The 13,663-nt window shown below is 40.2% G+C and overlaps 1 protein-coding gene across 1 annotated transcript; it reads left to right on the forward strand.

Annotated features, from left to right (window-relative positions):
• Positions 1-219: 219 nt before the first annotated feature.
• On the forward strand, positions 220-1,298 carry LOC139928847 (uncharacterized). The gene has a single exon (XM_071921532.2). It carries the CDS (start codon positions 300-302, stop codon positions 1,296-1,298), a length of 999 nt encoding a protein of 332 aa, XP_071777633.2. The 5' UTR covers positions 220-299.
• The last annotated feature ends 12,365 nt before the right edge of the window (positions 1,299-13,663 follow it).

Consider the following 13,663-nt stretch of genomic DNA (forward strand, 5'->3'; position numbering starts at 1 on the left):
CACAGCTCCTTGTCTGTAAAGTAGAGGATCCCCCTGAGCAGCAGGAATGGAGCCCCAGTCTGGTCCAGGAGGACCCAGAGCCCCCACACATTAAAGAGGAACAGGAGGAACTCTGGACCAGTCAGGAGGAAGAGCAGCTTCAAGGGCTGGAGGAGGCCGATATCATCAAGTTCCCATTCAGTCCAATCCCTGTGAAGAGTGAGAATGATGAAGAGAAACCCCAGTCTTCACAGCATAGTCAAACCCAAACTGATCAAAACAGCGAAGCTGAGCCTCTAGCCAGCACCTCAACAGAACAGATGAAAACAGAAGCTGATGGAGAGGACTGTGGAGCATCAGAATCAGCCAGTAACTTAGATCCAGCTAGTGATTTAGAACCAACTAGTGATGGCCAGCTCTTCTCTTCAGACTTTTCTGAAATTGAGACTGAAGACAGTGATGATGATTGGAAAGAGACTAATAAATCAGGTTTAGATGCACTGAACACTGGGGATGGGCCCTTTGGTTGCACAGTTTGTGGGAAAAGATTTAGTTTGGCGGAACATCTAAACAGACATATGATGAGTCATTCAGAGAATAAACCCTTTAGTTGCCCAGTTTGTGGTAAAGGATTTCATCAGAAGAGAAATGTGCAGGTACACATGAAAAACCATACAGGGGACTTGCCCTTTAGTTGCTCAGTTTGTGGTAAAAGATTTGGCTATAAAGGAATTCTGGAAAGACACATGACCAGTCATACCGGGGAGAAACCATTTGACTGTACAGTTTGTGGTAAAGGATTTGGCCTAAAGGGGCATTTGCAGAGACACATGAAACTCCATACAGGGGAGAAACCTTTTGGTTGTTCAGTTTGCGGCAAAAGATTTACCCAGAGAGGAACAGTAGTTACACACATGAGAAGTCATACCATGGAGAAACCATTTAGTTGCTCAGTTTGTGGTAAAAGATTCAGCCAAAGTGGAACATTGGGTACACACATGAGAAATCATACTGGGGAAAAGCCTTTTGGCTGTTCAGTTTGTAATAAAAGTTTTAGCCAGAGGGGCGCATTGATTACACACATGAGAAGCCATACTGGGGAGAGGCCTTTTAGTTGCTCAGTCTGTGGTAAAAGTTTTGTTCAGAAATGTAATCTGAAGACACACTTGAGAATCCACACAGGGGAGAAACCCTACAGTTGCAATGTGTGTGGGAAAAGATTTACTCGGCTGTCAAACATCAGAGGCCATAAGTGTTGCACTGAAGCAGCAGCAGCTGAAGCTGCAGGTGGTGGTGAGCAGAGCTGCTGGTTGAGGTGAATTGTTGGTGACACTTTATTTGGAGTGCATTGTGATGCATTACAAGTGGATTGGAAGGCCAACAGAGACTTAGAGAATCTGTCCTTACAATATAATCATCAGACCAATATCATCAGACAAACACCAGAATGTTACATTCAATTTAATATTATATTATAATATATTATATATATTATAATATAGATTTAATATCAAGTCCAGTGTTTCCACTCAAAATTTTGTTTGGGGGGGATCATTTTATGATCATTTTGCGGCTACAAGTATGATTACTCCAATGAACATTGTAGTGTTAACGGAACAATCAGTAATATTTTACTGGCTTGTTGCACAAAATAACCATAATATATCAGCGGGGGTGTTGATCAGTGTGTTTTTGATCAATGCCAGTCACTCCACTGTTACCTCAATGGCTGCTGAGATTTCAAGCTTTCCAAACAAGCAGTCTGGCCTGTACTCTCTGTTTTGGTGAGAATGATCCACACACCCTTGCATTTGGAACTTCTTTCAGTCTCATTTGCGCAACCATGGAAGAACGTACTGCAAAGACGTCTAAAAAGCCAGACAAAGCCTGCAATGACAAAGCCCGGTCCAAAACCTGAGTGAACATCACTGCATTTCAAAGGTGGAGGTAGCTTAGGACTCTGAAAAACTTCAAGACTGATGCGGATTTGGCCTTAAATTTGTAGGACAGGTAAGCAACCTATGATGTAGCCGTTAGCCACACAAGCTAGCTAACGTTAGCTCCAGTGTTTCCCCTATCATTTTCTCATACAGTGGGGCTTTTGTCGCTCTATCCATGACCACGCGTTGCTATTTGTCACTTCGATCATGAAGGTGCAGAAATACAAAAAAACATCTTGTGCATTTTCAGCAATGGCGCTGCTGTTGAATGACTATAGAAACACTATAGAAAATATATGGTGGGTCATGATTTTACAGTGGCGGCCCATCACAGTACAATATATATACTGTGTGTATATATATATATATATGTATATATATATATATGTGTATATATATATACAGGGGAAACACTGGTCAGCTCGCCACAGCTTCACTGCGCATAAATAAATATCTGTTAAGCAATATGCTCACAAACCTGTTGCTAGTAAGCGGTTAAAGAGTATTGGGTAAAGTTAGTTAGCTTGAGCTGCTAGACCTCAGGGTTAGCCAATAGCATAGCATCGCTTGCTATTGATTCCATCTTTTGCTTGACTTCAGTTCTGTAACTCTGCAATGGCAGACTATTAGCCTACACATCATCATGTGTGTGTGTTAGTAGCTCTGATGATTTCTTTAAAACACTGACATTTTGTCTGCACCCGCCAAAAACTGCCAAATACACAGTGGCCTACCATAGCTCCCCTCATCCCCATCTCTTGATGTTTTTTTAATAATTACTTTATAAAGGATTGAGTTAAAGTAATGAACTTGTCACAAATAAACTCTTGACTCCCGCAGGTATGATGCGTTATAGATCAAATTGCTAATCTGTTAAGAAAGGTTCCAGAAACTTGTCAGCTCTGAGATCTTCCAGTGAATGGCAGGACAAGATGGCAGGTTAGGCTTTTTATGTTCATGCTACCTCACCGTTATTTGCCAAGTTAGTACATTGAGTTAGTGCCCCCCCTCCCCCCCTTATTGACTTTCTTACACTAATTGGTACACTTGACATACAAGTCTGGAAAAAGAACGACTCCAGCAAGTGCCTCTACAAAGTCTAGGAAGGGAATGCATGCTGATGCCAACACTGTTGCAGAAACTATCATGAAGAAGCATCGTGAATGACTCAGACTTCAACTTAATGAGATGGGGAAAGACACTGATGACCAAGTGCCATCCAGACTTAGTGCTTCACGGACAACGTAATAGCTCCATCAACCCAGAAATGGTTACTCTGAAGCCCAACATTGGATATAATACTACTGTGGAACTTAAAATAGCGGACATGGAGGATAGGAGCAGGTTCACATTACCTGAATGAAAGTGTTGAGGGCTCCAATGCAGTTCAGTACCTCACAAGGTCACTCCTACAGTGGTTCCCTTGTGTTGGGGGCAAACAGATTGAAGTCATGCACCATACGATCCACATAGCCAAGGATGGACATGGGCCTCACACATTTATTTTCAACATCCAACATTTTGACACCCATTAAGCCATCCTTTGTGCTGCAAAGAACGAGGCTCTTAACCATCAATGGCAAGAGAGAGACGTTCATCGCAGACTATACAGAGTATACAGTCAAATGCCAAACACAGCAATGAACACTGCATGCGCGAAGGAGGGCGAATTCCTCTTGCTTGACCTAGGTACTAATGGATAAACTTTGCTTTCTTCATTCTGCTACACGTTCTCTTCATTCTTGTGAAAAGGAGTTTGCAGTGTTGAAGTTATTCATGGACACTGGAAGTGATGTTCCAAATACTCTAGTGATGCCAGTGCAATATTTTTTAAACCACTGTGAATCACAAGGACCATTGTGTTTTCCTATGTTCTTGCTTGCTCCATATCCCTCTATGGTCACAGAACCACATGCTTTTGAAGGAATGGGTATCATAGCAGTTAGTCTGCAGGGTTGGGTCTTTCGTTTAGTCATTATGGGGGCTGGGTGTCATTTACACAAGGGTTTACTGTTAAAACATTGCTCATCAGGGAGTACATTTGGAGTATATGTTGCCCTTCGTGTCTGAGCTCTTTTACTTTGGAAAGCTGGCGATGTCAGTGCTCCCTCAAAAACAGGCTAGTACTCTTGGTCTGCTATGCAGGAAAAGAATTGCCACTGCTGCAGTACTCCTAGGCTTAGAGCCTGATTTTGAAATGGAACACAGTTTTGTCTAGTTTTCAGTATGCTTCCCTGCAACCCTGATCATCAGCAGATGCACTTTAATTCTATCCAGAATTTAACTGACCCCTTGGAAACTTTAACCATAAGTAACCACACCTGTCTTGATTCTGAATAATCTTTCTCTGCTCCACATCCCTGGGTATTGCATTTTCAGGTTCAACAGCAGCAAAGAAAAAGACTGCAGTTTGCTGGAAGACTCCACACACTCTTGGCTGGTGTTTTTTAATGCATCTCTTACCGTCAACAAATCCTATGAAAATAACAAAATCAGCAATGAATTTGTTTTGCTAACAAGTCTTGTCCATGCAGCTGATGGCCAATAAAGCCATGTCTCAGTAGCCATAGAACTCCATTGTATTAAAAAAACTATTAAAAACACATCACAGAGCCATGCCGTTGCTCTGGGCAGCATATTTCATCATTGCGATGCACCGGACTGGCCAACATTTTCCCCAAACAACTTAATAAGCCAACCGTAAACACGTTTTCGATATCAGGACAGTAGTTCCGTAGCGCCGAAAATAGTCCCCGGCGTAATGAAGAATTTGTTCCCATTTGAATTTGATTTGGTAATAACTACAATAGCCTGACTTTTCATGGTAACGTCTTTTTGAGCTGTATTTAAAGGTTTTTAGCTTACAATTGGAGCCAATGACTTCCGGGCTGAAGGCTAAAAAGGGAACGTGAGAAGTCATGGGAAAGTAATGGGAGTAGAGCAAACGCATTGTTGATTTTGTTATTTTCATAGGATTTGTTGACGATAAGAAATTTATTTAAAAACACCAGCCGTATCCTTTAACTATCAGACACTGTACTTGCATTGCTTGATGTTATTAACTTGGAACTGTCAACAAGCTGTTGACAGTTCCACTGATGCAAGCTGAACCTAAATCTGTGGCTCTCAGCGGCTGAAACCCTGAAACATTGTATGTAAATGCTATGTGTATGTGTGAGCGGGTGTTTTTATCCATGTATGTCTTTATCTCATTAATTAATTTATCTATTTATTTATTTATTTATTTCATGTATTTATTTGCTTGTTTATTTCTAGATATTTATTTCTTTGTATCTTTTCCAGTTTGGTCGGTAGAGGGGACGTGGATACTTGGGGGCGATCTATACCTACTTTACACTTTTGTTTTGTCTCAATTGCAATGTGCTTTATAAACGTATGTAATGTATGTTGATTGCATGATGTCATTCAATAAAAGCATTTCCTCCAGAAAGAATTCATCAGCTGTGGCTGTGTTGTTGTTGTTGTAGGGGGATGACAAGGTTGAAGGAGAAATCCCCAGCCTTCAGTTTCTTTTCACCCTGTCCCAACATTTCAGCAGACAATGCTTGTTGTATTAATAAGGGCTGTATCTTGAATTTATTGAAAGTTGAAACTGATTATAGAAATCAAACTCATAATGCTCTTACCAAGTTTTTATCCTATTGAAACCATATTGCGTTGAGAAGTCCTGGATAGTTAGTTTTCTTTAAGATATTAAATTGATACTGGACTCTTGATTTGTTCTGACTTGACTTGCTGTTCTACATTTAGACTTGAGATTGACATTAATGACATGGACTTGACTTGTAAATCTACATTTAGACTTGGGACTTGATTTGCGACTTGTGCCTCAGACTTGAGACTGACTTTGGACTCGAGCAAAGTTGACTTGGTCACATCTCTGCTATAGGCTATTGTCACGACCCTAAATATATGCATAGGTGGTGGCTTATTCTGGCAGGCAACTCCAAGTAAAGCAGCTCTTGTTCTTTAGGAACAATTGTGTCACTGCTTAGTTAAAAGTATACTGGTGCAACATCCTTACAAGTTGTCTGGTATGTGTTTTGTGACTGAGTCTTTCTTTGTGTAGCTTTGTCAGCGCTATGGTATCTTGCATCAAAAAATAAACGTTTGTCAATGAGTTTTATTTTGAAGGCTGTGACCGGAAGTGTTTGTTTTTTTTGAAGTTATAAGTTATGTCTGACTTGACCGTGATCTAGTGGTTTAGTTGTGAAGTTGAACAAAGCTTTCTCTCCTTGTCACTATCTGAAAATGTCTAGAGTCCAGAAGCTGAGATCGTTGGTCAACCAGCGGTTAGCTGCGGCTGTTGAAGAGATATTTGGACTGTTTGAAAGAACGATAGAAGCATACGAAGAGGAATGTTCTTGTTCAAAGGAGGATAACGACCCACAACGCAAGCTACTAGACGCCATTTGTGTTTCCACTCATTCTCTGAAAATGTCAAGAGTCCAAATGCTGAGAGTGTTGGTCAACCAGCGGCTAACTGCTGCTGTAGAGGAGACATTTGGGCTAATTGAAGAAACGATAGAAGAATACGAAGAGGAGATTGATGGATGGCGCAGGCGGCTGGAAGATGTTGTGAAGCCTGAGATCCAGATACAGAAAGCAGGTTTGTAGAAGGTTTTACGACATTATACTTACTTTAATGATCTTATTAAAGTGATAGGTCACCCCATTTGAATCATTTTACAAGGTCATACCTTTAAACTAGCTGACTGCACAGGAGGGGCTAAATCTGTGCTAACAACATTGCGTGTTGCCATGATTGCCTACAGTTGGTTACAGCTGCGTCAAGCGATATAGAAACAAACAGACCAAGACCGGATGTGAAGTGACTTTTTTGTACAAAATAAAAGCATAAAATCGGGAAGAGCAGAACATCCTTTTCTAACAGGCTACAAAAAAAAAAAAAAAAAAAACAGCTGTCCCTCCACAGATATCCATTGTCGTGATTGTGAAACAGGATTCAGTCTTCCTTTTACAGTATCACCTTGTTATGGACTTGGCATATCACTGAACCTCCTGAGAGGACTTGTTGTGGTCTATGCAAAGTTAAGCAGGGAAGCCAGCTGGAGGGATTTTACCCCTGTGACTTGATAGCATCTCACAGTTCCTGCAGATTTTGTGGTGGCACATTAACACTGCAAATATCCTGCTCGCTCTCATCTCAAAGATTCTTTATTAGGTTCAGATCTGGGGACTGGGGTCATTGGAGAAAATGAAAGTCACTGTCATATTCCTGGAAACGTCTTGAGACAATGCATACTTTGTGAAATGGCACATTGTCCTGCTGGAAGTATCCATTTGAAAAGGATAGACTGTGGCTATGAAGGAAAGCACCTGATCAGCTACAATGTGTAGGTACACAGTGGTGTTAAAACGATGCTCAACTGGTATTAAGGGGCCTAACGTGTGCCAAGAAAACGTTCCCCACACCATTGCACCACCACCAGCAGCCTGTGCCATTGCCACAAAGCAGAATGCAACTATGGATTCATGTGGATTAAATTCTGACCTTGTCATCAACATCAGATGATGTTTTTCCACTCTTCAATTGTACAGTTTTGGTTAATTTCAATAGGATTAATTACATAACTACAGTGACAGCAGTGTGCCCAGTGGAATCCAATGGTAAACAATATGCCAGTCTTTGCACTGCACTCATGTTAACTTGAGTATTGAGCAGTTTTACGCATCTCGAATTAGAGTGGTACTGTTTACATATACTTTTAGTAACACATGCGAGTTTGGAACAAATTGTGGTGGAACTTCACTTTCGTTTTCACAATGGGAGTCATATTGAGTATAATGCTGCTGGTCTGTGCATCACCAAATTACAAACATGGGGTGATGCGCACATTAGGCGCATTAGAGATGGAATTAGATCTCTATACATTGACCAACTTTAGATTTTGTGGCAGGACTAGTGTATTTTATATATTCAGAATCTGCTTTGTTTGTGTTCATTTATTTGCTAGAAGTGTGATTTTTAGACCTGTCCCACCATACAATGGCAGTGAATGGAGAGAGGTAAATTAGAGGTACATTATTCTCCAATCCTCTGTCATGGAGCACAGGAGCAACTTATTGGGGTTATATCATGGCCAGGAAGCTTAACAACCCAAGGTACTACCAAAGTGCCGCATCACTTCAAAAAGTGAAATCAGCAACAACCTTAAATTAACTGCTAATATTATTATTATTATTATTTCCCTTTCTGTTAGATTCCCCACAGCTGTTTGTCTGTAAAGTGGAGCAGGACCAGGAGGACACAGAGCCCAGACACATTAAAGAGGAACAGGAGGAACTGTGGACCAGTCAGGAGGGACTACAGCTTCAAGGGCCGGAGGAGGCTGATATCACCAAGTTCCCATTCACTCCTGTACCTGTGAAGAGTGAAGATGATGAAGAGAAACCTCAGTCTTCACAGGCAGAGCCTCTAGCCAGCACCTCAACTGAACAGATGAAAACAGAAGCTGATGGAGAGGACTGTAGAGCGTCAGAATCATCCAGTAACTTAGATCCAGCTAGTGATGTACAACCAACTAATGATGGTCAACTCCTCCCTTCAGACTATTCTGAAAGTGAGACTGAAGACAGTGATGATGATTGGAAGGACACTAGTGAAGCTCAACCAGGTTTAGACTTACTGAAAAACAAAAAGATCCCTGTGAGTCCTAAGAGATCTGATGCTAGCGAGAAAACCTTTAGTTGCACAGTTTGTGGCAAAAGTTTTAGTTTTAAAGGACATTTGAAGACACACATGAGACTCCACTCAGGGTTTGGCTATAAGGGCAGTCTGCAGAGACACATGATAAGTCATACAGGGGGGAAACCATTTAGTTGCTTAGTTTGTGGTAAAAGATTTGGTCTAAAGGAATGTTTGCAAAGACACATGATACTCCACACAGGGGAGAAACCCTTTAGTTGCTTAGTTTGTGGTAAACGATTTAGCCAGAGTGGAGCAGTGAGTACACACATGAGAAGCCATACAGGTGGCAAGCCTTTTAGCTGCTCAGTTTGTAACAATAGTTTTACTAGGAGGGGGACATTGGTTAGACACATGAGAATCCACACAGGAGAGAGACTGTGTGTTTGTTTGAAAAGATTTAGTCGGCTGTCAAACGTAAGAAGCCATAAGTATGTTAATGTGAGCAATAGCAGGTGAAACTGTTGAGCAGAGTGGTGTAATAGAGATGTCAGAATAAATATCAATTGTAAATATAGCCGCAGGCGGCAATGACGGGGTCCTAGCACCTGGTGACCTCTGGGTTAAATGTGAGATATAGACACCAAATATTGCACATTTCCTCAGAGTAGATATGTGCACAAGTGTACCAGATTCAGTGAAGATAGCACAAAGCAATCATGGGTTATGGCTCATTTTCTCAAATATGTGCCACGGCATCAAATTGATTGGCATATAGCGGCCAAACAATATGAAGTACCAAATATCTTTTAATGTTTTTTAATCATGGGAGTCCAGAGATGATGCATACCAAATTTGGAGTAGATAGGTTCAACGGTGTAGGAGGAGTTCGCAAAAATAGGTTTTTGAGAAAATCCAAAATGGCGGAAAGTCTAATATGGCGGCAATGGGCAGGGCCTATGAATATGATGTGGCTTCACCTAAGGAATACAGGAAAAAAAGAATTTTGTTTCTATGATTTATAGTTACTGAATTATGGCCATTTAAAATCTAAAATGTTGCTGTAGCGCCCGCTATGGGCAGCATGACAGGAAATTCTGGTTGGTATCTCAGAGTAGACATCTGCACAAGTGTACACAATTTGGTGAAGGTAGCACAATGCACTCATGAGTTATGGCAATTTTTGTAAAATAGACCCCGCCCACAACCTTTGACTAAACTTTGGAAGCTAATTATATCAGAACGGTATGGAATATCAAATATCTTTTAATGTTTTTTAATCATGGGAGTCCAGAGATGATGCATAGCAAATTTGGAGATGATTGCCTCAACGGTCTAGGAGGAGTTCGCAAAAATAGGTTTTGAGAAAACTCAAAATGGTGGAAAATCTAGTCAGATGAAATGGGCGTGGCCTATCTGGATAGACGCGTAATGATCCAAGGAATCCAAATGCGCTCTCAAGAATGGACTTTGTCAGCTCTATGATCCCTTTATCGCCCCCTGCTGGTTACTGGAACAAACTTCACGCAGCTGTTTCCAAGTTCATTTTGAAAGGAAAGCATCTACATTTTTGTCTAAATTTTATTTTGGGTCATATTTTTAAAATAGCATGCCAAACTATCAATAAAGTGATTCTCAAAAATGCTTCTATACTTTCAGTAGCCTGGTGTGCTTTCACTTGGCGTTCTTAAGGGCAAATAGAGTGGTGCATTGAGTCTTTTGGGTTTTTTTTTTTATACTTTATTTTTTTTGACAGGGTTATAAACAGAAGTCAGTAACATGAGAAAAAAAAAAGGTGCATTGAGTCTTATTGATGGAACAGTGCAACTTGTGGATTCAAGTGGAAACATGGAAAGTTGAACGTCAGATACCACTATGTAAATTTGATTTGATGAAACTTTCATGAAAGGAAAATTTGGTTGTCGCACCAGCAGAGAATAGAACATAGATAAGAATTAGACAAACAGTGAGTACTGAAGATAAAACAAATAATTACAACCTAATGTATTGAAACTAATAAAAGAAATAAATAGAGATGAAGATACATGATCTTCATGAATAGATTTTCAGGTTTAAACAGAAATGTGCATCGCTACTTATTCACATTATCAAGGGTGCAGATGGGAGAACCAATAGACAGAGATGTGTCCAGAGGTGCAAATATGTATTGAAAGCTATACACATTATCATAATCAGATGTACAGATGGAGGTATCATATAAACAGAAATATGTGTAGAATGTGCAAATGTGCATTTTTTTAGCGATCACCTTGTAAAATTCAGAGCACAGGAAGAGTCCAGGGTCAACCAGGGAGGAAGCATTGTGTTGCTGGATGGCAGTCGGCATGAATGAGTTTATCTCAGGGGGATGAGCTGGAGGCTAAAGATGCTCCACAGCTGTATCAGCAAATCATTGAGAGAGTGGGAGTCATTATCCAGGATGGGGTTCAGTTTGGACCTAATCCTCCCCTCCACCACTGCCTCCAAGCTGTTGTATCTGCTGGCATTCCCTGTTTTTTACCTTCTAGTCGTGCGCTGGCCACCACTGATTGGTAGGAATCTCACACACACTTAAATATGAGGATAATTCCAACAACATAATACAGAAAGCTCATCAGAGACTGTATGTCCTTGGACAGCTGAAAAAATTCAGTGTCAATCAGGAAGCTATGAAACACTTTTACAGAATTGTGATTGGAAGTGCTTTCATCTTTTCCATCACTGTTTCAATTAACTTTACCGCAACAGTATTTTGATTAGATCATCTAAAACCTACAACAAAAGCAATAAAATGTGTGAAACATTGTAAAAACGCAATTTATTTTTTATCAGCCTGCAAGTAGTTACTAGTCTGGATACATTCAGTGGCTGTGGGGTGGCTGGTTTTCCACTGAAGTGAGTTAGGGGGGTGCCTTGTCCCCTCATAACCTTCCAGAAAGGTGTAAGGAGGAAGTTATGAGAAAGAAAGACATGTCAAGTCAAACATTTTGTCAAGTATTTGCCAAGCATGCGGCGGTATGGAAAGCCTACGTCTATAGCCACCTCCTGCCTGTAGGTGTCAATGAAATACATTCCTTAGAGGCGGTGTGTTTGTTCTCTGTAAGTTGTGCCAAATGTTGTGTCTATTCATATATATATAGCATCTGTGTAAGTGCCTATGGGTGCCATTATGTAATCAGTAGCTCATAGTAGCCTGTTTGTGGTTGTGTATTTCTGGTGCGCTGCTTCCAAGGCCTCAAGGATGCTCCAATGTCCAATGTGACAGTATGGGAGTCACAGTCCTAAAAGTTATTTCAAAGAGAATATACGTCACTACCAGAAATACTACTGAAACCTTACTAATTGGCAAATGGTCTCTACTAAAAGACAGCAGAATCTTTTACTTTATGGACCATTTAATGAAGAACTCAGTATGTTAGAGTGGGTGCAGTGAAAAGAGATAAGCTACGATGGCCAGTGACTTCTTCAAATGAAATCAAATTTTATTTATATAGCACATTAACCCAAAATGCTTTACCAACATGGTTCAGGGTTATGACAAAGTTAGCCAATAACAGAAACAAGATAATCAACATCATCCCAGTTAGCATGTTACATGACAGCGAGGTAGCTTACAGGACTTTTTGGTAATTTGGTGCTTTGCCACCACTGGCACTGACTGCTACTAATCAATAAGCTCTGCTATATGAAGAAGTAATACAGTATCAAGTAAATCCTGACCTGTGTAGTGGTGTTACTGCATATTGCATTATTGTCACTGATAAACAATGAAAATTAAACACAATTTAATTTATTGAGGTTGACAAAATTATTATGGTGTCATTATCAGTCCATTATATTAAAATGATCAAACTGACAAAATGACAATATATAGTATATTTTGATTAAATCCGAATAAATTAATAAATACAATATTTGAAAATATCCTCAGACAAACCCCTCCCCTATTATGTTGCCACAATGTGCAGACTACCACCTGACAACTTTACCAAGTTAAATTGTGGCGACGCATCCTGGAATTTCACTTTTCAGATTGTGACAGATTAAGATTGCCATGACAAAACTTTGGTCATTTGATTACGTTGTCACAATGTTGTGGTGATGTGATTTGGTTAGATGGGATAAAGGGACACAAGAACAGGAGAATGTATATATAAAGTATGGTTAAAAAAACAAAAATAACTTATTCAAAAGCAGCAGCCAAAACTTTCTTTCTCTTAAAATCCTCATGTCCAGGCAAAAGTGCATTGCAGTAATCTACTTGTCATAAAAGCATGGACTAGTTTCTCTGTCAGCCTGAGAGATAAAACCCTGCATTTTAGCAACATTGCTACCATGAGCTTCAAAAGCAGCATTATTTTTTCAGCTGGTACTTTAGCTTAAGGGACAAGGTTAAGTTAAAATGATCATGGACCTTACCTATATGACTTTGGGCCAAATGCTAGAATTTCTGTCTTGTCTCGGTTTATCTGAAGGATGTTCTGGGACAGAGATTAATGCCTTCCACACAATTAATCAAAGATTCAAGTTGCCAGGTGACATAATTGAGTATCACTAGCATAAATGTGAAAATCAATGTTATAACTCCTAATAAGATGACCGAGAAGAAGCAAATAGAGATTAAAAGGGAGAGGCCCAAGAATGGAGCCCTGTGGGACACCACATGTGATGGGAAATTTCCTGGATTAATTATCACCTAGAGCAACATAAAAATAGTGTGCAGTCAATTGAAACCTTAACCACTAGAGGACTGGACTGCTGTACTTAGGCCAGACACACATTGGAAGCATCAGACGTGGGCATTTTCAAATGCACCAATTGCATCAATGATCAAACGCACACTCAAGGCGTCCAGTGAAGCATCAAAGTGCCTCGAAGCATCTGCTCCAAACTTGGTTCGATTTTGGAAGCATCAACAGAGGATCAGCACAGCTCATTTTCATGATGTTTCTGGAGTTGCAGTGCAAAAAGAAAAAGGTAAAATAATGAAACTTTTCCCATTTTTTGCCATATTCTCAACTTTTTAATTATCTAAATAGGTATGTCCGTGTTATGATGAATATTTTTGATACAT

The sequence above is a fragment of the Centroberyx gerrardi genome, chromosome 17, assembly GCF_048128805.1.
Source record: "Centroberyx gerrardi isolate f3 chromosome 17, fCenGer3.hap1.cur.20231027, whole genome shotgun sequence".
Taxonomy (NCBI): Eukaryota; Metazoa; Chordata; class Actinopteri; order Beryciformes; family Berycidae; genus Centroberyx; species Centroberyx gerrardi.

What these genes read in the sequence shown, in the direction of transcription:
- LOC139928847 (XM_071921532.2), top strand. Translation starts at nt 300, where the DNA reads ATGAAAACAGAAGCTGATGGAGAGGACTGTGGAGCATCAGAATCAGCC.